General features: G+C 39.1%; 1 protein-coding gene across 3 annotated transcripts in view; it reads right to left on the minus strand.

Annotated features, from left to right (window-relative positions):
• The window catches only part of mybpc2a (myosin binding protein Ca), a 64,011-nt gene that overhangs the window by 14,942 nt on the left and 23,644 nt on the right, over window positions 1-25,425 (minus strand). The window contains exons 4-13 of one of the 3 annotated variants that reach the window (XM_046042160.1): window positions 15,019-15,102; window positions 14,769-14,917; window positions 13,090-13,207; window positions 12,806-12,854; window positions 9,967-10,023; window positions 8,183-8,352; window positions 7,783-7,915; window positions 5,622-5,746; window positions 2,744-2,849; window positions 1,529-1,698 (exon numbers count right to left, since the gene is read on the minus strand). In XM_046042160.1, the coding sequence (XP_045898116.1) occupies window positions 1,529-1,698; window positions 2,744-2,849; window positions 5,622-5,746; window positions 7,783-7,915; window positions 8,183-8,352; window positions 9,967-10,023; window positions 12,806-12,854; window positions 13,090-13,207; window positions 14,769-14,917; window positions 15,019-15,102 (1,161 nt within the window). Of the gene's footprint in view, window positions 1-1,528; window positions 1,699-2,743; window positions 2,850-5,621; window positions 5,747-7,782; window positions 7,916-8,182; window positions 8,353-8,580; window positions 8,627-9,966; window positions 10,024-10,290; window positions 10,303-10,477; window positions 10,502-12,805; window positions 12,855-13,089; window positions 13,208-14,768; window positions 14,918-15,018; window positions 15,103-25,425 lie in introns of those variants that run through there. The other 2 variants (XM_046042166.1, XM_046042171.1) reach the window with 2 other exon arrangements.

The following is a 25,425-nucleotide window of genomic DNA, read 5'->3' on the forward strand; positions in this document are numbered from 1 at the left end:
AAGTGCAGCAGAAATTTTTTTGTAACCTTGGCCAGATCTGTGCCTTGCCACAATTCTGTCTCTGAGCTCTTCAGGCAGTTCCTTTGACCTCATGATTCTCATTTGCTCTGACATGCACTGTGAGCTGTAAGGTCTTATATAGACAGGTGTGTGGCTTTCCTAATCAAGTCCAATCAGTATAATCAAACACAGCTGGACTCAAATGAAGGTGTAGAACCATCTCAAGGATGATCAGAAGAAATAGACAGCACCTGAGTTAAATATGAGTGTCACGGCAAAGGGTCTGAATACTTATGACCATGTGATATTTCAGTTTTTCTTTTTTAATAAATTTGCAAAAATTTCTACATTTCTGTTTTTTTCTGTCAAGATGGGGTGCTGAGTGTACATTACTGAGAAATAAAATGAACTTTTTTGATTTTTGGAAAATGGCTGCAATGAAACAAAGAGTGAAAAATTTAAAGGGGTCTGAATACTTTCCGTACCCACAGTGCCTCAAACCGGTGGCTAGTAGACCATTCATTAATATTTTTTGGGAACTTATCTGTTATGAAAAAACAGCCTGGTAATGTCACTCTAACCAATGTTTTTGTGGATGTCATCTTTAACATCACACACTGTGGGACACAACAACAACGGGGTGTTCCTCCATGATTGGGGAGCACCTTATTCAGTTGATTTAGCAATCTAGGATGCAACACTATGTTCATCATTGATTATCTAGTGCACTGTAACTCTGACTGGAGTGTCCACTGAGGAGGAGGGACAGACATTTTCTCACACTTGACTTGTCTGGCTTGTAAGTACGCAGCAACTGAGACAGCCTGATTTCTGAAGGGTAAGACAGGACCCAGCCATCAATTTCGGAGGTGTAAAAGAAAATTAGCATGACGAACAGTGTGACGAACTACTGATACAAGGGATTAATTAAGTAATATTAATTATGACATGAGTAATGACTAATTTGTCGTTTTTCATGCTTGTCAGAATGGAAAACATCAACATGTGCTGATGTGTAATTTTTCTTCAAGTTATTGAACAGCCATGTCTGAAGTACTTGTAAACTTTTACAACAGCTGATCACCCACAAGTTGATGCCTCTGCTGCTGTTAGATTTAAATGTGTTGTGTGAGAATTTAAGTGGGTTCTTTTTTCATTTTAGTACACTTATAGATTTCATGTTGAAGCATTCAGCGATATAAGATACATTGTAAGTTCATGTCATGAAAAAGCTTTTGGTTGTTTGATTTAGACATTTGGTTTTTGACTTAGTTTGTGTCTTTTTGTAAGTAAGCTTGATTTGTTGCTGAAGACGCAATTTGTTGTTGCATTTAGATTTTCAGTGGTATGACTTGTATTGTGTGCCTTCCAGATTGTTTGTGATAAGCCTGGTCACTAATGTTTGCTGTAATGACTTTGTAATAGCCAACTTGGTCAAAAACACACCAGAAGCTTGCAACTATCAAAGTTGGCAGTTGTTAGGAGGGAATGTCAAACACTGGTAATGACTTGACAGAGGAAACAGTACCTTCAACCTCCAGTTCTGCCTTCGATTCTCCACCGTTAGTGAAGACGTAATACATTCCAATATCCTCTGTGGTAGCTTCATTTATGATCAACATGTGCCTCTTCCCATCCTTTTTAAACCTGTACTTTGAACCTGCCGTTTCTCTGTTCAGCTCAACTCCATCTTTCATCCTGAGAAGAGAAATATACGCAAACACACATGCTTCAGTGATACTTCAACACATAGAGATGGTAAAAAAATCTGATTGACATGTCTGAAATGTTCTTCATGACTAGAGCCTCTGGGGATCACAAGGCTTTGGCACATCTTTTAAATGGTGCAGAACGTGAACATTTTCTCAGATATATGTTTGGGTTAGGGACTACATTCATAGCAACTGTAGTTGTCATTTTTATAGGAAAAACACTCTTATCGACTTGCAATTGCTATATATGTCAGAGGTCTAGAGGTTAAGTGTCTTGCTCAATGACACATGGTGGATGTGTCACAGTGAGGAATTGAACCCATTCTCTCACACCAAAGGTATGTGTCTAATCCACAGTTCCATCACCACCCCTTTTCGATCATATTGATATCAGTTTGTTTATATATGTAAAGATCTTTGCTATTCATAATTCAGTGAGGACAGTTTTCCAGTTAACAGCCTGTCAAGCTTTTCAAAAAGTATATCCAAAAAATCACAGGCAAGATTTTGAGTGTTGTCTACTGTAACAATACAACACGCAATGCAGTGTTTGCACATTTGTCAGAAAATAATTATTAGCAAACATAAGAAATTGGCTGTCTGGTGTTATTTGCATACTAGCTTTTGTTTCTGCTTTCTTCATTTTTTAATTCCATATGTAAAACTTTCCACAGCTACAAACTAGATTCTAACTTCCTTGTCAATTACACATCTGGCAATTTATGGCAATACTGTTATACATTTTAATGTTTGGCATTTACTGTATGTTGCTGTTATTACCTGAACTGAAAATATTTCTTGCTAATGATAAGTAATGTGCTAGATGAGTTCTGCCAACTATCAGACTTTTTATTGTTGTTTTACAGGAACTGCAAGCATTTGTGTGATTGGACTATGTTTATTAATTTATACAGGGATATTTGTAGGAAGGGCATGCACCATTAGCACGGTATGCCATGACAGTTTTTTAAATGACTTATACATTCCTGATTAACTGATATCAGAGTGAACCAAAGGGTATTCATGCTCACCATTTGACGTTGGCTCCTTCCTCAGATACTTCCACCTCAAACTCCACTTTCTCACCCACCACAGTGTGAACATCATCCAGCAGCTTGGTGATGGTGATTGGAGGCTCTGAAGACGAATGCAAAGCTTTGAGTCGAACTTTAAAACAACGGTGTGGTACAGAGTCATTAAGAAACTGTACTACTGTATTATGTTTCTCACTTACTGTACAGGCACTGTACCTATCTAAATCACCAGAGTAACACTGACCGGGAACATGAGCGGAGGATAAAAGAAGCATGGTGGATAATACAGAGCTGTAGGCTATACAGTCCAAATCAAGCAAAAGTAAGTGGAAATTCAACTTGCTTAAATGAGGAGCTGGTGGGGCAGAATCATTTCCAAGCAAACTGTACTAACAAAATGAAATACTGAAGTGTTTGTTTTACCTGTGTAAACAGTTTTGTCTTATGTGGTGTATAAAAGCTGAACACAATTAATTGCACATCAACATCACTTTGAACTTCTTTAATAAGAACAATAAACAATTTGATTATTTTATAAGAACATTTGTTTTAATTATGTGTTATTGATTTCAACCATATCGTCCAGACCTAGTCGCTACAGCTTTAATTTTACTTGATAGTTTTTCACACTTTTCTACTTGTAAACATAGCTGTGCTTCATGTATTTTTGTACCCTTTCCTCCTCTGGTGGTGGTGGTGGGTGGCATGTATTTTAGCGTTCTCAATAAGTAGAAAAGACTAACATACAGAAGTGTGCACCCTTTTTTAGATTTGGATAACAGCACAATATACTCCAGAAGTATATCAATGCCACCAACCACACCTGTCTTGTAGAGGTGGAAGTTACTTCGAGTCTCCTGAGGTAGTGGGAGTCACATTGTGTAACCACATGGTGTGATGCTTGATGCTCTGCTAGCCTCAGCTATTTGTCATCGTCAGCATCCAGTCCCCCTCCGGACGTCTCAATTCTGTTCAACCTCAGCTGGAGAGCCCAGAACCTCTGAACCACAGTCACAGCACTGCAGAAGCATGTACAATTTGACTGCGGGCCTCACAAAAGTTTGGTGAAATGAGCTTGATGTCTTCAGTGTAATTTGTGCTTTCTCAAAGTACATTTCCCTCAGGAATACATGGAGACTTGAACTTGAAAAAAGCAGCAGTTTGACTCTGAAAGTGTAGTAGGTTACAGTAGGTGGTCAATACAGTAGGTGTTAAGGATGGAGGCCATGTTTACCTTCAACTTTGATCTGAGCTAAATGCCTAGTTTTTTAATATGAGCATTACTTTTAGCAGTAATTCCATGTGTGAGTTTTCTAATCTGGTTTGCAACAACCGCCTATTTATTTGTTTGAGGAGAACAACTCTAAAAAGGTGTGTTCAGGTAGTGCATGAGGCAAATTGAACTGATCGAAACCCCCATGTTACTGATCAAATCAATGGCTTTGGTCAGTTCAGCTGTGATTCACAGCATGTTACTTCCTAAAAGCGCATTATCTGATAACTCTGTCATTAATCTTATGTGCGGTGCTTTTATTTGATAGTTTTGTGCTGAACTGAATGTTACAGCTTGGATTATCAACCTGCTGGAAGCAGACAGATCGGCAACTGCTTGGCTTAGGGCAGTGACTAGGAATCTTTCAAATTAACTAAGTGATTCCAGTCAGCAAGGTGATTTGTGATTTACACCTCTACTAACATCTGTGCAGTTGGTCCATAGGCTATTTGGAGGTGGATAAACATAGACTTCACATATGATTCAAATTTGTGGAGATTTATGTGACGTAATAATCTTCTAAGCTTTCTGTCTGAACAAATCTTCAGGAATCCTTTTCAATAAAGTCTAATTAAGTAATAAACTTACCATTTAGGAAAAATGAAGCAAAGTTACTAAACAAAACATTCACCTGATAATCACTTCATAAAAGAACAAAGCAAAGGCCAAAATGTTTGCCTTATGTCTTTTCAAAGTACTGTGACTGCTTCTTTTGACTGGTTGTCATCTGTGTCACAATTTTGTGCCATAACAATCTGCTGAACTCCCCACTGCCCCCACTAATGTCAACCTGAATGACAACAAAAAGTACTGATGTAAATGTTTGCAAATGGAAACATGAATGATATTTTTACGGACAAACAGCGTACACACATACATAAACTGTAGCTGCATGGGAGCAGTGTCCGTGTTCTTGTATGGCCTCTGAAAAGCAGGATGTGCAGCACACAGAGTAAAGCATGAGATTAATGCAGAAGCTGTAGACCCAATTACATCTAGACAAAAAAGGACACTAAAGAGATCAAGATACAAGCACCAGAGTTAGATTGATCACGTCTTATACTAATAAAATGTAATATAATATAACCCTTTTCTATTAAAAAGTTTCCATATTACTATTTTTAACTAAATGTATCACATTCAACTGTACAGCATAAGAGTAAACAGTCGTACTTATTTGGAACATTTTGTAAATATGTAAATATACTGAATATTAACACAAAATATTAATATTTCAAATGAACAGTAATCAAAGTGGCCTTCAAAAACACGCATATCAGTCAAATTCTAAGAAATGTGACAGCACATCAATATGTACAGCACAACAACACAGCACAACAACAATGATACATGACAATAAGCAAAACTCGCCACCTACTCATTAAAAATGAGCGAGCAGACAACAGAGAGCAGCATGCAACTGTGTGGCATAAAAGCATTGAAATAAACAGATGACAAACAAGCCGCTGAAAGGGAAGAGAGCTGTCAAGCCTCTCAACACTCAAATGACATCATTTGCTAAACCTAGCAGGAAAAAAATATATATAAAAAATACTTTCCCTTCTGAAAGAAGGATTCCTCCAAAGACGGTGACTCATGTACCTTTGACGAAAACCTCCGTGAAGCTCTTCTCCTCCCCAACCACGCACTCGTATGCTGCGTCATCAGACAGGTTGCACTTGTTGATAGTGAGTGTCCGCTTGTTGCCCACGCTCTCAAACACATACCTGGACGCACAGGGATGATGGAGGAAGATTATACGAGGAGGATAAAGAACAAACAAGAGGAGAGAGACAGTAGAGTCAAGGAAAGGGAGAGAGAATAATGAATAAATGCTTTCAGCAAATCCAGTTACAGTCAAATGCAGAGGGCCTGAAGACAACTGAGTGACTCACAGTTATAGACCAAAACAACGAATCCACACATTCTTGGACAGACCTTCAGATGTGTTTATGCACATACACAACTATATGCTCCCACACTCCTACATTTTAATTTGTTATACAAACATTGTGACAATAATGCCACCTCATCTCATTACACAAAATGTAAGGTAGTGATGTAAATGTTCCCATGGTTACTAGTTACAAGTGTTCACATCATTGGATAACTTAAGGTGGCGACTGCCATTAACAGTAAGTCTAATTTTAACACTGAATTAATAGTTACCTACTGTAGGGCTGAACAACAGTTGAGGCAGAGTTGTTTGTGTGGGAGTAAAACATAATGTTTATGATCAAAATAGCGTTACATTTGAATTTAGTTTCTGTAAACAAATGTTTTGAAATTGTATGTACACTTCAGGTCTTCCATCCATCCATCGTCAACCGCTTATTCTTCGTACAGGGTCGCAGGGGGCTGGAGCCAATCCCAGCTTACATTGGGCAAAAGGCAGGTTGCCAGTCCATCACATAGACAAACAACCACTGACACCTAAGAACAATTTTGGAGACACCAATTCACCTAGCCTGCATGTCTTTGGACGGTGGGAGGAAGCCGGAGCTCTTTTTGGAAAACCTTAATCCCAATGGCTCTGACTCTGTAACCCAACAAATTTGATTCGTTCGGCTCAATGTCCACAGTGCACTGCCTGGAAGAACCTCCTGGGAGGCTCCATTCAAGGCACAAAAAGTCCCCTCTCCCTTAGTAACTGTCAGGAAGAGGACTGTCTCACTTTCAATGAACAGCATGAAGCTACTCAAAATGGCAGATGGTGGAGCCATTGAAAAAATACCACTCTCAACAGCTGTACCCTCTTCAATAAAACACCAAAAGAAGCCTTTGAAGGAGGAAGGGAAAAGAGCAAAGAGGAGAGCGGCACAGACACTAAAGAGAGCTCGGGCGGCTAAAGAGGCTCAAACTAACATTTATAGCTACTCTTTGTCATATCTCAAGGTGAGTTTGTTCCTAAAGAGTTATAAATTAATTATACAGAGGATTGTTGTGGCTCATCTCTGTGGGTTTCCAATCCATGTCCAATTTCATGGTGTAATATGTTTTCTGAACAGCTAGTGATCTGTTTAATCAAGTCTAGCCAATTTAGCCACTTTATGCTAGTTAGTCCAGTCATTTCCAAGTTGTTCATAATGCTAATTGCTATGTACAGTCACAGTAATACAGTTAGCTATTAGCTTTTGAACCAGCATTAATGTTTTCCAACTGCAGTACCAAGTGAAATAACAAGTTAGTGATGCTATAAGGCAATACTTATAACAGTAAAGTCAGGAGATGTTGGGCTCAAGAAAACTGAAACATGTCATTGCACAATACCTATGTTTCTACATGTGAAGAGTGTTATTTTGATTATTAAAAAGTAATAATAAATAAAATAATTTCATTTAAGTTTTTATATATTTTAACAGTGGAAAAAAATGAATACATGGAAATAGGACAGATCTAAAAGGAGAAAAAGATTGGCCTCGCTTCAGCAATTGGCAACTGTTTCCAAACAAGTTCGCCACAACAATTTCATAAGGTTGAAAATGTTGTGTTTTACCCTCAGTTACGGAGGTTGCTACTAAAACACCTTTTGCATGGCTTCATGGAGTAGCAAGTCCAGTCAGTCCTCCAATTTTAAATATTACAGTTTAACCTTTCCCTACATCTTTGGTCCCATTGTTTAAATTCCAGCAGTCCAACCTCATTAAATTGCCAACAATTATCAGATTAAGCAAGCCATACTCCCTGAAAGTTATGGTTCAGTACTATTTCACACAGACACATATTGTCAAATGCACCACCTAAATAGTGGTAATTTGCTCACTTTGCAGATGGTTTGATTTCCTGTCCATTTTTGAGCCACTTGATTGGAGCGTTAGGGTCAGTCACTTCCACTGTGAGCTGGATCTTCTTGCCCTTGTCCACTGAGTAGGCTGAATCCAGCTTCCTTAGGAAAGCTGACAAGAGAGTTTCCTGTTAGAATAGTTCAACCACTGCTTTAATAGCCAAATAATCCATAAGTGCCAACCAGCAGCAAGCATATGCTAACAGACATTCCACCTGTTGTCCCAGCAATTAACTTCTCCCCTGAGGCCTTTAAATGCCGCTGGTATTTACAGCCTACTGCAATAAAGAGCTCTTGTTTCCTGCCTGCCACCTTACTCCTAGCGCACAGTATTCTTTTGCCTCGTAGCCCCTCTCCTGTCTCTTCCCTCGCTCCTCACCGTCACTCTTCTTTGGCTCCACCTTCTTCATCTTCTTCAGCCTCTTCAGCATGCCCCTCAGGTCTGTGATGCCATACTCAAAGGCAATCTTTTCATAGTCACAGGGCTTGGCTGCCTTCAAGATTTCCCATACGTCCACTTCTTCTTTGATCTCCTGTTGTTTCTTCTCCCTGATTAAGAGGGGTGTGATTGTGAGTTAGATAAAAACAGAGGGAGGACCAATTTTAACACATTTACAGTTTCTCTCATTTGCTTAAACACTATAACCAGGCTTTTGAACTAAAATTTCAAAACCATAACTCCATTTTTCAAAAAGCACACCCATTTACCTAAACTCTACAGACAAATCCCTTCATTTCTCATTGCCTACACCATGCGGTCATTGAGAAAACACTAACATTCAATATTGCTCACTCAATCAGCACAGCTTGAGCTCAATTATCACACAGCTACCCAGGTGGAAACACAAAGAGTCATGATTGATAACACACCAACCAGAACCTTCAATAGATAGATAAAAGGGCCAGAGTCAGAACTGTTAAGAATATTTCTTAGGTGTCTTAATTGATGTAACAGGGAAAGGTAAGACAGGTCTAGCTTAGAGTAATTTAACTGATCCCATAAGTGTTTGACATTATAGTTTTAGGTATTTCTCACATGTACTTGTCCTTGTCAGGAAGACAACAATAGACTGATTAGTTAAGAGACAGAAGCTCAGGCGTCAGGCTAGCAGATATCAGTGTTCTCTAGGAATCTTACAAGGTTGAATCTTTACTCACTGGCTCCACAGATTAGAGTATAACTTATGGATAGTGAGAGATTCCAATATGACGAAGCATTGGAGTCTAAACTTCAGATAGATAGTTGTTCTAGGTGAAAGGTGACCTAATAGAGAAACCTACTGGCACTAGGGGGAAGACAGAAACATAAAAGGGACCACAAGATGTTCTCCTTCAGATTTGGTGTTGGCATTTGACGTGTTCACATGTTGTATGCTGGCACTGTATCTCCTCGGCCGGGCTCAATAAACCATGCTATGTTAAGTCTTCATCAGTCTCCGAAACTTCTTCACACCTGAACCTGGCTCACAATATCATTTCAACAAGTTCATTCAGTTTTGGAACAATGGATCCAGAGAAATTTGAAGGAAGCGGTAGAGGACACCAGAGAGGAGAAGGAGGAAGAGGAGGGAGAGCAGTATGGAGAGGAGGAAGAGGTGAAGGAAGAGGAACAGTAGGAGTAGTAGGAGGTGGAGCAGGAGTAGGGGGGAGGAGGAGAATCTCTGGCCTGTCCCCGGAGCAAAGACAGGACGCTGGGGCAGAATAATTTGTTATTTGGTGTGTTGTACTGTACAGTACACTAAGGAATAAAAAATGTGCAAATGTATACATTGTGTTCATCACGTAAAAAGGTTATTGAGGGGGAGAATCACAAGCAACATTACTTATAACTAGTTTTTGTAGTATTGTTTTGAATTTATCTCACCAGTGTATAAGACTGTGTTGTAGTGTGTGTGTGTGTGTGTGTTTGTGTGTTTCTGAGGGCTGTGTGTCATGTCTGAGGGCAAAGTTTGGTTTTTCAGCGAGATTGAATGATTTTGCGCGGAGAACTTCATTTTGACCTGAAAATAGGATGTTTGGGGAATTGAGTGAGAAGTTATGGATTTGTGTTTAGAGTTTTGAGAAAAAGAGGCATAATTTCAAGAAATGTGTTTTAGCAATGGAGAAAAACTGTAAGAGAATCAAATAATTATGTATGTCTTCAGCTGATGTAGATGATCTTACCTCTTCTTTAGCAGGGCACTGAAGTCTAGCTCACCGGCATCCTCACCTGCTTCTCCACTGGAATTAAAAGAAAGGAGATTCGGAGGATTGTCTTTCTACTATGTTTAGAAACCAATGCTATTTACGACACTGGTGAATTGGGTAGGGAAAAAAGAGCATTAGGAAATATACATTCAATAAAACATCCCTTTTTATTCTACATAACACAGACCTATGAATACGCAGAAATTACAGGATAATTATAAATCAAAAAAAGACAAAATGAGCAAATAAAACAGTACACAGCAGAGTTTCAATGAATTAGTGACTGTAGTTAAAGCTTACCCTTTTTTCATCCTTTGTTTGGATAGACGCAAAAATAGGATGAGTAAGAACATAGAGCAGACTGTTTGATGGGTACTACAAGCTACCATCATGCCCTGAATTCAAGTGACAGACATAAATTACAATAGACAAGCACATGTAAGCAACAAGCATGTCAAAAATAAGCAATAAGCAAAATAATACAAACATTGTACATCTGTCCTGAAGGAGGGCTAAGGTGTTGTTGTTAGCACGGATGTGACCCAGAGCAATGGACAAATGCTTTGTCAGGGAAAAAATGTTGATGTTATAGGAGACATACAGTCATCATCAGTGAATGGAAGTACACACTATTCAACAACAAAAAAGGCAGTTTCATGTACAATACTATGTTCAGAAATACACAGAGGGCGAAAACGGTGGTTGCATTTCGCTATATAAACCCTTTTTTACCCCTCACATGCACATTTGCAAGTCATGAGAAAAATTCACGTGGTCTTCAGTCATCAGTCACCCTCTTGTGCTAAACAAGGTGACAAGTGGCACAAGCCAATAAATGTCTACAGGCTCGAGTGCTTGTTGTTTTCCACTGTGAACAGTTTTGGCAGCTCCTTTACAGCGTGCGGTGTGTTTTCCTGGCATTGTTGAGGCTCATTGAACCCCTCAGAGTGCAAGATAAATGCCAATAAATTCAAAGCCATTCTGAGTGATCATGTTTGTCCTATGGATGAACGGTTCATCCAAGGATAGCATCCATCCATGTTGTCCTTGCCATCCTGATGGGAGTAAAACTCCCTGGGTGATAATGGCCTCATTCACAGGGCACGCGTGATCATCAAATGGTTGGAAAAGCATGAAAACGATGTTAGCAGTGTACTGCGGCCACACCAATTCCAACTTCAGCCTACTTGAGCACTTCTGAGACAGCACTGCATCAGTTAACCACCACCATCAAACACCAAATGTTTGAAAAAAGGGCATTGCAGGCTTTTTTTACATTATGTTTGTTTAAACCCTTTTTTCAGAATCTACACTAAAGTTAATTGCTGTTAAAAGAAGGATTTTCCAATGCTGTTGTCAATATAATGAGTCCTCTTTTATGGTGTGAGCATGGGCATCAAGAGCAAAGCACAAGATTCTCATCTCTCTTACATTAGCCTATGTGATTAGGAACATTTCACATAAAAAAAAAAAAAAAAGAATAACCTTCTTTGAAGCTGCTGCAGTAGGGCCTGTAGCTGCATCAAGGCATAGCTGATGTTCCCCATGAAAACAATTGTTAAAATGTCTCAGCGACACAAACTGATTATATAGAGTGACACACACATGATTCAGAGGAATTTTCATGTGTTAATGCAAATCATAAATAACTAAGTAAAATTAAAAGTAAAAAAGTGAAAAATACCCATTGTGCCCTGATTTGAAGCTGAAATGCCTTGACTTCTAGTCTAAGGCCTTGTACAGACCAGATTTAGCCCTGTGTGAAAAAACGCAGCCACCTCATCCATTTGAATGAGACTAACCTTTTCAGCTGGCCAACCAGTCGATCAAAGCAACAACATGAAGAAGAAACAATACACATTATGGAGAGCATGGGCTATTTCAGCCACGAAACACGCATTAAAGTAAAAAAAAAAGTGAGTATCCTAAAGATGAAGTCAGACCACATGTATTTGATTGTGCTACTGTAATACATGTTAAGAGTAACACACAGATGAGTATCCAATAGGAAACATGATTCTCCATACTTACCTTCTGGAGGTTGAGCTGCATGACCTCCAAATAACAAGATGTTTAACACACTCATCCATTATGCCTTCAGCAACATATTTGAGTTTTAACCAACTTTTCACTTTCCATTTCTCACACCAACATCTCTCGCTCTTGCCCTCTCTCTACCCTATATCAGCATTCTGCAAATAAGCTCACTGACATCCTGTCTAAACAACAATGTGATGCTGTCTTTTTGCCTCTTGTGCTTCTCATCTTACCTATGCCTTTCTGCACGCACTCTAATGAGGGAAGGAAATTATGCTTTAACACACAGATTACAAATATGGAGGTGGTGTCAAGGTGTCAGTGTGAAGGGGTTGGCCAATTTACGATCACACACACATACAGTATACAAGCTGAGAAGAGCTGAAATAAAAAAAGCTACAGTCAGGGGATACATACACTTCACACAAGCACAAGTAGAGACAGAAATAGACGGTGAGGGAAACAGATACATATAAAAAAGTCCCTTCAGAGACTGTCACCGAGACATGTGACAAAGTACATAAGATGCTAAACCATGAGGGACTCAAGGTGAAGCAAAAAACCAAGGCGGCAGACACATTGAGACGTGATATAAAGAAAGAAATAGCACAGACTGACTCGCACAAAGTCAGCTACTACTGAGGGATAGAAAGTCACACAGACAGAGACACTCGTTGAGACTGACAGATGCCCAGAGGCAGCGATCTACAGAGGAGCATATGGGAGACAGTGTGATGGGTGACATGTTGAGCAGACCCTCGCCGACACTGACACTCACGATCGCTTAAACGCCTCCAAGATGTTGTCCTGCTGCTCCTCTTGTACAGCTGAAACCAGACAGAAGGAGAAAGACTGGTGAGAGCTTGGCTAGGTTAATTCATTACACAGCGGGCTTGAGCTGCAAAGGAATAATGGACTGATGACCTCGCTAGGCCACTAAATGATGGAACCTAATGTGTATCGCACTCACTGAGTTATTGGCTGACAAAGCCAGTTACATAGTAACGGTGGATAGGCTGAATGGAAGATGACAATAATGTGATTGTCTGTCTCCAGACCTACCCTGCACGGAGACTTCGAATGTGCAGCTGTCGCACTTGTCTTTGGAGGTGACCTCGCAGCGATAGCCACCTGCGTCTCCATCCACTACTTTGATGATGCTCATCTCATAAGTGTAGACCTGACAGAGAGAGAGGGGATGATACGCTAGGAATACACACAATTAAATGAACACCCATGCACACACACACATGTACATGCATGGATCTGCAGTACATGCTCATAACCACATGCTACAGACAACACAGTTTAACTGATCGGGTCGATAGTGGCATGTATTAGAGTTCCACTCAGTTAGCTGGTTGGTCAGTGCAGTTTGTTTGAATACATTTGTTTCATTCCCTCCAGTTTTAAACCATTCTGTAAAGGATTTCAATGCAAATAAAACAAAATAGGTTACTGCAAGAATGTAAATTGTATTTAAATTCAGTATCATCTAAAATGTTACTAATGTAACGTGCATCACAAGTGCATCTGTGTCCCATTAGTGGGATATCCATTGAATAAAGAAGCTGTGATGCAAAATAAGTGTAGGAGTATAGTTTTGCATGTCACTTATTTTACTTAAAAGTTGAGAGGCAGTTTGAGGCACACACAAACAAACAGTTATAGCTATGGCATGTCAAACAGCTGTTGTTAGATGATAGGGGAAAGAGTTGATAAAACCTGAGCATTCATTGAATGTTTTCATATTTTACTGCTTTGTAAGACTAAGAGTCAACAGCCATGCTAGCAGCTCTATTAGGGTGTACCAAGACACAGTGGTGCATCTTTTTGCAACAGCATTCTATACTCACAGTAGCAACACTAACATGCTATGTATAGCAGATAATATATACCAGGCTCCATCCTAATTTAGCCAATTGGCATGCTAACATTTGCTAATTAATAATTTCGCATTTAGCTGACGCTTTGGATAAAAGCGTTACAATTGCCATATATGTCAGAGGTTGCACACCACTGGAGCAATTAGGGGTTAAGTGTTTTGCTCTGAGACACAATTGCGGATATCACAATGGGAATCAAACCCAGGTCTCCAACGCCAAAGGCATGTGTCTTATCCTCTACCCCATCACCACCCCTAAACAGCGATAAACACAAAGTACAGCTAAGGCTGATGTCATTAGTTTTGCAGGTAGACTATTTGGTCAGTATATGGCAAATTTAAACTTTGATCTGTTGAAAGTGCTAGATAAGTTATAATTATTATTTTATTGTCCCCTGAATATACATATACACACAAACACAAATCTAAGCACATATAGAAAACTATGCACATGCAGTTGATGTGGAGAGATGATGGGTCGCCACAGCGCAGCAACCCAAGCAGTCAGGGGTTAGGTGCCTTGCTGAAGGGCACCTCAGCAGTGCCCTGGACGTGAAACTGGCACCTCTCCAGCTACTCGTCTGCCTCTGTTTTGACTGGTCCACATTGGACTAGAACTGATGACTGTCCTGACTCTGGTCCTTATAAGCAAAGTCCTTATGGACTGCCACCCAGAGTTGGAATAATCAAAGAATTCATCCATGAAGATCTCTACAAAATTTTACATCACTCTATCCAATAGCTATGTCAGCCTGGAAATGTGGTGGATCAGCTGAGCCATAACTATCCTTAGAGCCTGTAACAATGAATGTACAAACGTTATTTAACACATATAGTGTGAAAATACTGTACATACCTTGGTGTTCCTGTCATAGGACTCTTTGAACTGCAGGTGCTTCCCAGCTTTGCTGCCCAGGTCCAGCCACTTCCCCTTCAGCCATTTCATGTTTGGCTTCCTCAACAGGTTTGAGGAGTCAACTTTAGCCACAAACGAGACGTCCTTGCCTGCCACGGACAAGAATGAGACACAATATTTAATTAAAATAGAATAATTGTCTGTATTCCAACAAGACGTCGGCATTAAGTGGGTCATTCAGGATTTAGACCTTTTGTTGCTGTGACACTTTCCGGCCTCATCACAAACAGGCCAGTCAGCTCGGACATCTGAGGATCTTCCCCTGGTACATGATCTGTGATGGGTGTTGAATAGATTAATCACAGTGGACAAATTAAAGCTGTAAATCACAATCTGGGCGCCACTCAGATAAAGACACAACAAACAAATTGTAGACGTCAACAGGAGACAAGTCGACCAAGCAAACCACCAAATCAGCGGTCTTCTTAATTGCACAGTGGAATGCCTATTTGCTGATCATTTGGGAAACTTTATAAGTATAAATTGATGATAAGAAGTCTTAAACCACTAAATTCCACCCTCTGCGCTCAGGGATCTATTCCTTTTGTACGGTTATTAAGCACTAAAACTGAGCAGCAGTCTGAACAGTCTTTCTGTGAGGCAAAACCATTCAACGAGTTTTCTTAATGCTTTTGCTGTTACACTGCATAAACCATTTGGGACCCTCTGACAAATGACAGGCGACCAAGGAGCCCCCTGGAACAGACTGGCCCCAGGGAATAAAGCAACTCCTCAGATCACCTCCGAAGTCATCACATTAAGGTTGACTCTCTGCAATCTTCTGCCACCCTGACAGAACATAAGCTGAAGCTGTATACTCTTATCTTGGCGATAAAAAACGAGCTGCTCTTTTATCCGTTCACTTGTTTCTTTTGCAAGTAAATTGATGTAACCTCTGTAAGGTGTTTGCTTGTCAGTTGATATGCTTTACAGAGACACTAACATATTCATTTTTCTTACCATCAGGAGGTAACTCTGCCTCGGTGGGGGAAAAAGAAAGAGAGAGCGGGGAACACATCAGTCTGTACAGTATCTGTGCTGTTAACACAAGTGTTAATTGGCCCAATGATGATCTTGACTTCAGGTGAGGAACACTCACACGTTAAATCAGCGTGCTCTAACACTCCAAAGAAAAAAACATCTTTCTCTCTCTGACTCTAATTAACAAATCCTGTTTTTTTTTCCTTTTACAAAAAACACACAACTGTTATGTCTTCAACAATCAAGTTCAAAAATCCCTTTATTTGTGCCGAAGTCAGGAGGTTGTTAATTGTACATAATCTACATAAACTGTTTCTCTTGTTTCTCTCGCTTTGTGAGTGAGACATACTGTAAGTGTGAAAAGAAGGTTTATGGACAAGCAGCAGGTAAAGATAAAGGCACATCGAGTCCAATCAAGTAGAGTGAGTAGGGCCCTGGGTGGACATCCATTGGGCGAGAGCAGTTGCTGAGAGAATGGATCCAGGGTCACGTGTCAAATGAGGTCATGCGCCTCCATAAATTCAGAGAGCCACACCGCCCGCGCCTCTTCCTCTCTCTCTGCTTTTATGGGCTCAGTTAATTTGATCTTTTAATCAAAAGTGACCCTGAGGACATATCCAAGTTCAGATGTTCAGGATGATTTAAAGGGTTTCAGTTAGAATGCTAAGTGGGTAAAGCTGATCCTGGAATGGCACCCGGGGGACACTTTTGAATGTTTACACTGTTACATTGGACACTTGTTGTTTTTGGGATGAGGTTTGCAAGTGAAATTAACTCTCTCATGGTCCTTGACTCTGGGAATGGAAGTTTCAGATGTTGTACAACAGCCTGCAGGGACCAATTGGCTGAAACTCCCCCACAAACCTTATTCATATTTTGGGTAACAGCCCACATTAAAATATTAAGGAAAGGAAATATTAATTACAGGCCCGGTATTTCCTCATAATTTCCTAATCATTTCTAGAAACTTTCCTGGAATTAACTTTGTAATTTGGTACTCATTTTATAAAAACTAGACACAGAGTTCAGAGCTTAGTTTAGTTTGAGAAAAAGAGAAAGAGAAAAAGCACAGAAACAAAATATGTTCACATTCAAGTGACAAAGCCCTTTAGTGGCCGTAGGAATTGACCTTTCGCTAAGCCACGCCCCCTTAGTTACTGTTGCTAAGTCCGACAAACTGTCATCGCTGCCTCTGTCTATTACTGCACTCCCCAGATAAATATTCTGAGAAAGAGGTAGACAGTTTTGCAGTTGCATTATACATTTAAAGGTTGTATTCAGGCTGTCACACTGACTCAAACGAATGTGAAAAAACGAAAGATAGAAGCTAAAGCCTACCAATCACACAGTACAAGTGAAACACAGCATCCAACGACGACTGAGACAAAATACAACGATATTAAGAATCAACACTGTTACTGTAAAGCTGGGTAGGCCTCTATTCATTATTACAATTGTTAAAAAGCAGAACAGTAGGGCTTTATAATGTTACATTCAGTAGGAAGTTATTAGGAACAACCCACGGCCTACATTTTTCTGGATTTATTTTAGATTTTGGAAAGAGAATAAATCATAATTCTCCTTTCAACCTCTGTGCGTAGCTGCTGTAACTATTACAAATGCCCCAGGAACAGTGTTTGACCATATCTTAAAATACGGCAGAAGAAAGCTAGAAAACAACTCCTTTTGCATTAGAGTGAATGTGCAGCCATGAAAGTGTCGGATCTCATTTAGAGCGAATCCTATACTGCGCTGTGATTGGCAAGTTGCGTATTCGGGTGTGACTTAGCAAAGGGTCAATTCTGGCTCTTGTCGATTGGGCGAAAAAGCGGTGGAATTATAAGAGTGACACATCAGGTGGAGGTCAGGGTGGATAGATGGGACAACAAAATGTTGGACTGCTGTTTGTTTCCCATTTCCTACCAACAGTCAACATTGGTTTCTTTTAACGTTTTGTATTGTAACTGTGACAATGACCTAACCTTAACAAAGGACTTATTTTAATTCAAACTGTGTTCCCTAAATCTAACAAATTTTAGAAGGCACAGACATATGATGTCGACGTGCCAATTTCAGATCAGAAAACTCTTCGATGTGTAGTTCTGGAGGGCATGGACCAACAACAGATTCAGTCATTTAAACTTGTTGTTTAGTTTACTTAGTTATGTCAATCAGTTATAAATGCTTCATTTTAAACTCAGGAAAAGATTGATTCATTTTTTGCTGATTATTGGAAACTGTATTCTTCATATATATGTTGACTTGCATACTTGCCTATAGACAAATTGCACATTGTTTATCTTCACCTGCTATACACTGACTTAAAGAGTCACATTGACATATTGACACATTCATGCCAATAAATCAAAATTGAACTGAATTGAACTGAGTCACATCAGCTCAGCATTCAATTGGAATTGATTATTTTGTTCTTCACTAGCTGAACATTGTCTGTATTTTACTTATAATCAGTGCCAAATTGCAAAGTGCTTTCTAGGAACCTTCATAGAGAACTATTAGGAAGCTATTAGGAATTTATGGACCCATGGAAAAAGAGGTTATTAAATATTCTATCCCAGGGTATTACTAAATTAAAATAGTAGCATATCTATCCATTCCGAGATACTACTATACATAGAATGTATAGTACTGTAATTTCACAGTTATTACTTATTCAGTATGTCATCAATTTATCATCAGACCACCACCAGACAGAACATGCGGTGTCTCAAATTACTTCAATCTCATGTTATCCATACAGCATATGAAGAAATGAAAACTGTATCGGGAATATTATTCAGCAGTAGTATACTGTAGTATATCAACATATCACACACACATATTATATATACCTGGCATAAGTACAGGCAGGATATGTCACTTTTTATACCTCATCAGTTCATTTCAGAGTCGAGTTCACTTCACAATGAAACACCCTCAAACATTCTCTCAGATGCTTTGGTGGAAGCAATCTAAGCACTACTTTTAATCACTTTGAAAGCATGTTTTTATTGCAAGACGCTGTCAGAAACTTCTCTGTTCTCGGTTATATCTGTATTTTATTTACTTATTTTACTGCCTGTTTGTTTCATCTGACAGTTTATCTGATGAATTTGCTGTGAAGTTGCTTTTAAGTTGTGTCTTTGCATTGTTTTCATCCTTTTCTTGTATTTCATCTATTTGCTGTGAGGCACTTTGTCACTTTTGTTTGCGACATGAATGTATTTTAAATGATTGTGAATTTTGTTATACTCAATGTCCAGACATCTTCCAAGCTATATCGCTGCAAATGATAATCTTCATAAGCAATAATGAATCCATCTGTGTGAAAACCTTTGATCTTAAGCACCAATGATGGCTATCACCAGAGCAATCCCAGGCTTCTGGGAGGAACAGTTTCAGTCTGTCACTCTCAGTAACATATTCCCTTGTCCACTTACACACAGGGTGGTTGGCACAAAACAAGCACAGAAACAGAAAGCACAAGCAGACAGGGCAATAGTGTGCTGTGTCTTTTCCTTACCATCCCTAGGCTCATTGTTCACTGAATGAAAAGAAACAGTTGGTACATGGAAATTAGTCGTGTGGACAATAAAGGGTTAAATCATTTCCCTCTGTACTGCTCTAGTCTCCTCAGACTTCAAAGATGTATGTGTGTGTGTGATTATAAATGAAAAAGCTGTTCATCAAAGATTGGATTAAAGACAATGTATAAGCCTATTCAATGAGACAACTACATTATCTTTAGACAAGCTGAAACTGAACAGACACACATAAACACACTAATCCCAAAGCAAAGCGCTTACCTACAGCAGGCTGGATATCTGTTAATGAAGAATAAGCATTTCATACATACAGTAAGCATACTGTACTTAAACACACAAGTATGACAGAATAACTTTAAAGCCAGCCATGGCTCTGTGTTATAATATTGATCATTTTAGAGATAAATCGATGTGTTTAATTTAACAGATGAGTAAAGCCACAATGAGCACACACTCACACACGTAAACACACAAACAAAACTATCTAGCCAGGACAGTGCTTACCCTCTACAACAAGCTATTACATCTCTGTCACTGAAAGTGACATAAAAAGTAAAGGGGAAAAGCAGCCATTTTGAAATTTTTAATTGCCAGTAGCACAATATTATATTATACATAGGAGAGGAGGTGGCCAGCAGAGAAGAATTATGGAAGGAAAGGATTATGGCGGCAAGAGAAAAATATGGTAAAGGAAATAGGCAGTTACACTGAGCAAGTGTTGCAAGCAGAATTATGAATATGAAATGCAGAAGACAATGTAGCTAACCTGCTCGCTAAAGTAAAAAAAAAAAAAGTAGATCTCTGTAGATCAACCTGAAACTAGTGGGCCTGTGGGAGTGTGCTGATGAGAGGATCCATGTTCCTTTTTGGAAAAATGATTTCCGGACGGGCTGGATCTTACTCTACATTCCTCAATGCTGTTATTGAAAGTGCACAAGAATCGGGCCGACAGGGGTTACCAAGGTGCCACTGAGAACACTAATAATTCTCAACTACATGGACAAGCTGGCAGTCATTGTTGCTACACTCACTAAAAGATACCTTTGGTACAAGAACCACCAAGTAAAGTAAATACAAAATACTAAAACGCTAGAGCATTTGAATATGGCAATATAAGTGAATTTATAACATGGTGCTAAAACCTATACATAACTATTACAAAATCTATTTAACTAGTGTTTTGAAATTGTATGTATTAGCACTCTGTACACAATTTCTGTTATATATCACATGGATACATATCAATGCAAAGGCAGACATGCATACACATGCAGAAAAAAACCTCTCTGCTGATGATGGAATTACCAAAATGGAAAAAAATAAAGCCATATGCATGCAAAAACACACATTAAAAATTTTATACAATCAGCTCTTGAACATACACTTTATGCATGTTGGGGTCTTTGCTGCTACTCGCTCTGCCTCAGGCTTTTCATGTATGCACATGGATGGGCAGGGAGGTGTATACTGGGTCCCAGTAAAGAGCCATACCGCCAAACGTAACTTACTACAGAGCAAATATCAATTTCTTTGATGAAAGAAGTTGAAATTATACCTCTCGTAATAGCAGTACTGTAATATTGTGGAATAACGACAGAACACAGAATATTCTTGTATGCTGATGATGTAATTTTATTCAGGTCAAATTTAAATAAATCAATTCCTGCTTTGTTACAGGTAATGAAAACATTTTGTGAGGTTTCAGGATATAAGGAGAATAATACTAAATCCTCTATATCACTAGTTAATGAAAGAAGGAATCTAATTTCTGATTTCTTAATTTAATGTCATTTAACAGTTGAAATATTTGGAGTACAGATTTTACCTAGGCTAGAAAATGTGTTAATGCTAATTACAAACCGGAATATATGAATGAATATGAATTAATTAATATGCTAGCTAAATTATTATTATTATTATTAGATATTCAATAGATCGTCTTAGCTGCAGAAACACTGCTGGTGCAATGCGTAATAGCAAACCCTTTCTCATTACCAAGCTGTCAAATATCAATGCTTTTTCAAAGCTCCTCGGCATACAGACACACAACAAACCCATCTGTGGCAATATTTGACACTCAGACCATATTCTACAATCTGTTCTCATCCCAGGGCATTAAAAAGCGACGCCAAGGGATCATGACAAAGCGTCCACGCCCTGGGATGAGAATGGATTGTCAAGTTTGGTTCTGTTTAGGAACCAAAACTACTTGGTTAGGTTTAGGAAAAGATCATGTTTTGGGTTAAAACAAGTATGTTATGTGTCGTAAATGACGTGACATACGTGATTTCCATTATGTAACTTTAAATAAGTAACTGTAATAATAACTGTGGTTTCATGCGTGACACAAACCCCAGCGGCCAGGGGTGGAGAGAAGTTGCACCAAAAAAGAAAAGGGCTTTGTTGACTGATGTCACAAAGTGTGCTAAATGTGTGCTAAACAGATTTATTTAAGCAGTCTGCAGGTGATGGTGAGAACAGTGGTGAAGAGGCAGAAACATCAAAGATGAGTGAGTAGAGAGCAGGAGTTTTGTCATGTGCTAAATGAACTGTTTTTGTAAACCTTGGGGTTTCAATGCTAGCGTCCCACTGTAGATTTGACCATTTCCAAGGTTAAATAGTCAGTCTCAGTGCATTAACATTTAACGAAATTCACGCAAAATTTCTTTAAAGTGGTCATCAACAAAGAGGTGCACGATTGTATGTTACTGTTTGACTAAATTAGAGCACAATATATCATTCAAATGATCAGTTTGGACTACTTCATTCAAGTTATTTATCATTGCATTACAAAAAATTGAATGAATGGCAAGAGGGGGTTTAGGGATGCATTGGAATGTGACAAAGCATGTGAGTTTTGGCAGGTTAAATCAAAGGTCAGGGAGTTAAAGGTTCAGTGTGTAATATTTCTGAGGATCTATTGACAGAAATGCAATATAACATCCTTAACTGTTTTCAGTGGTGTATAAAGTCCTTACATAATGAACCGTTATGTTTTCATTACCTTAGAATGAGACATTTATAGCTACATAACTGCGGGCACCCCCTGCTGTGGAGGTCGCTGTATTTTGTCATCATGTTGCTACCGTAGCCGTCAATGAACAAACAGCGCTACAGAGCGCGTTTTGTCATCACATCTGTTTGTGTAATTCCTGTAGTGTATATGCCCGTCAGTCACTACATTGAATACGTACAAAGAAGAAGAAGAGGGAATAATACTAACATTAATAGTAATATACAGTCTCAGAGTAGTCTTCTGGTTTATTAGAAGTAAGAAGAGAAGTGACATTAACACAAATGAAGGAGCACACTGTTATTTAGCACGAGAACCGACAACCAGACGGAATCGGGACAGACAACTGACTGCATAAATCACGGATTTTGAGGATTTTCCCAGATGGAAGGCTATATTGTGGGACAGATGTTTTCAAAGCGGTGCTGAAGTTGTCCGTTTTCTGCTGGACAGGTGATTAACTTTGTCAGACTTTAGCGATGAAAACTGTTGGTTTAGCTATCAGCAGGCCAAAATCACAGAGAGCCATGTTTACCCTGTCAGTGGTGTGAAATATGGATTAATTTCATGGCGCCAACTTATTCTCCAGCCTGTGGTTTGGCTTTGCCTAAGCGAGACAATCAGCTGATCAGTAACATTAATTGGCAATAAAACTGTAATGTTAGCTTAGAGCATGGAAGCATCAGCCAGCTAAACTTTTACTGACTGGTAGAAAAAAATGTATTGTTAGCTGGATTGGTTTATTCTCCAGCGCTGTGCTTTGGCTTGTGGTGTTATGTTAGTTGGATTAATTTCATGTAGTTACTCTCTCTCTCTCCAGCTCTCTGTTTTGGCTTTGTATGTTACTTTGTGAGAATCAGCTGATCGCTAATTGGCAATAAAAGGCAGCTTCTAGCATGAAGCTCAGATCAGCAGCTAAACTTTTACTGCACTGGTAGAAAAAATATGTAGTTGGATTGTAATTTCATGTAGTTCTTCTCCAGCCTCTGTTATGGCTTTGTTACGTGGACAGAAATGCGCCTTTCTGAGATAAACAGATGATGAATATTATTGGTAATGAAACAGTAACAGCAGGGAAGCTCAGATCAGCAGCTAAACTTCACATTTTACTGCCCTGGTGGAAAAGATGTATTTCTTTTTACTGCTAATGGTGATATATAACAAGACCGTGTGCCTATCAAGTGACCAATAATAAATACTTTCTAAATTTGCATTTAAAAAACTTATTGGATATTGCCTCCCACTGTGCACACAAATATGTAATTTTTACTTTCACATGCTAAATGCCCATTAAAAACGTTGCACTGTTTTACCACAAGCTGAAATTATGGCTGTCAGAACTACTTTGTGTTTCTGTTGTATTTCAAAAAATTTAATAAGACATTTTGGTAATATTGCTTATTGGTAGATTAATATATTATATTAATATTGGTAGATTGCTTATCTAATTAAGCAAAGTGAGAGGAGCCTTGATCCTCACCTAACTATGCCTTTATAAACTTCAATTCAATTATGTGGTTTATAATGGACTGTGGTGCAGAAACAGTGGTTTTACATTATTTACATAATTTCTTAATATATCTAAAAGAAACCTAATTTCTTGACTGGCAATCTCTTTTATCTCCTAGATGACATCTTTGTCCTGTCTCAGGCACCATAGCTATACTGCTCGTTTGGTTTGGCTAGGGGAGGAGGGGTGCAATTTGCAACCCTCACCACTAGATATCACTAAAGTTATGTCAGCGATGTTCTTTCAGGTCAAATAATATGTCAGTCTTATCATTGATCTTTGCTTGTAATAAATCATTTTGGGATATTACTATTAATTGGGAAGTGTTCTCCTTCAAAGACAGCGACTGAGCAAAATGTGTCACGGTGTTAGTATAACTCACTGCTCTACCTCGTCATTGCACCTGCAGACACACACACACATTTAATCAATCTCTGGGAGCCACAGAAAGTTGATGCAATAATTAATCTCGAATGATAGTGACTGCATATTCATAAACACACACACACAGAAACACGTTTACTACTTTCTGGCTTGTACCCTCTATTACAGTTGCTTCTTAATATGAATTGACATTTAATCCAACGAGGTGAACTGAAACTGCTCACATTCACAAATAGACCATACAAATAAATATACAACAAAGTACATTTTACTCTCAGGGGGCTCGTTACCTATTACTGCATATGTGCTATTGGCAGAGGAATTCTCTATAAACATACAAGTACTTTCTGTATTCTACTGCTTGACAGTGCAATGGTGCAGCATAGCACATGATTCTACCTGATGTATACATGCAGTACATCTCACACATCTTGCAACTACTCTGTTGTGGGATACAACACCCACACACAATTTAACACATTTAACTGAATGCATTACCCTCAACTATGGATTGGACTTGAAAGGTCAAAATTTCCAGGCACAAGAGGAATTGAAGAGAGAGGAACAATCTGCCATTCTGAATCTACCTCAGACTTCTTTCTCACACATACAAAGCACACTAAAGCTGATGATACACGGGGCAACTTTTAGAGCAATGGTGCAGGGCAACGTTGCCGTCAATGGTAATGAGTTCAGATTACTACCGTAATCCCCTTCCCCCAACACTCCGCCACCCGCCCCGCACCGCCGCTATCCGTTCAAAACATAGTCGGACTTGCCACTAGCAAGATTGCCCAGCAACATTGCTCAAAAAGTTGCCCCGTGTATCATCAGCTTAGAACCTACACAGCAGGTTGGGAAACACATTGGCACTCAGTGACTAACTGATCATCAGGTGACAACAGTCACAGTCAGAAACACACAACAAAGGTCCAGAGAACAAGAAATCACTGCCAAACTAGCCGGTGTTTCCGTGTCAGTTGTACTGTCTGTCAGGCATTGTGCTGACTGTAGGCTCCTTGGAACTGCTGTATGGTCCCACGTGTCACTGCATCATGTTTCCAAAGGACCCATTATTAAATAAATGGTAACATTTACTCAATGGGTCTTTAATTTGTTAGTATTGTTATTCCCTAGGTGTTTACGAGTTTTGTCCTAGGAGAC

This window comes from Micropterus dolomieu, linkage group LG02, assembly GCF_021292245.1.
Source record: "Micropterus dolomieu isolate WLL.071019.BEF.003 ecotype Adirondacks linkage group LG02, ASM2129224v1, whole genome shotgun sequence".
NCBI classification, from domain to species: Eukaryota; Metazoa; Chordata; class Actinopteri; order Centrarchiformes; family Centrarchidae; genus Micropterus; species Micropterus dolomieu.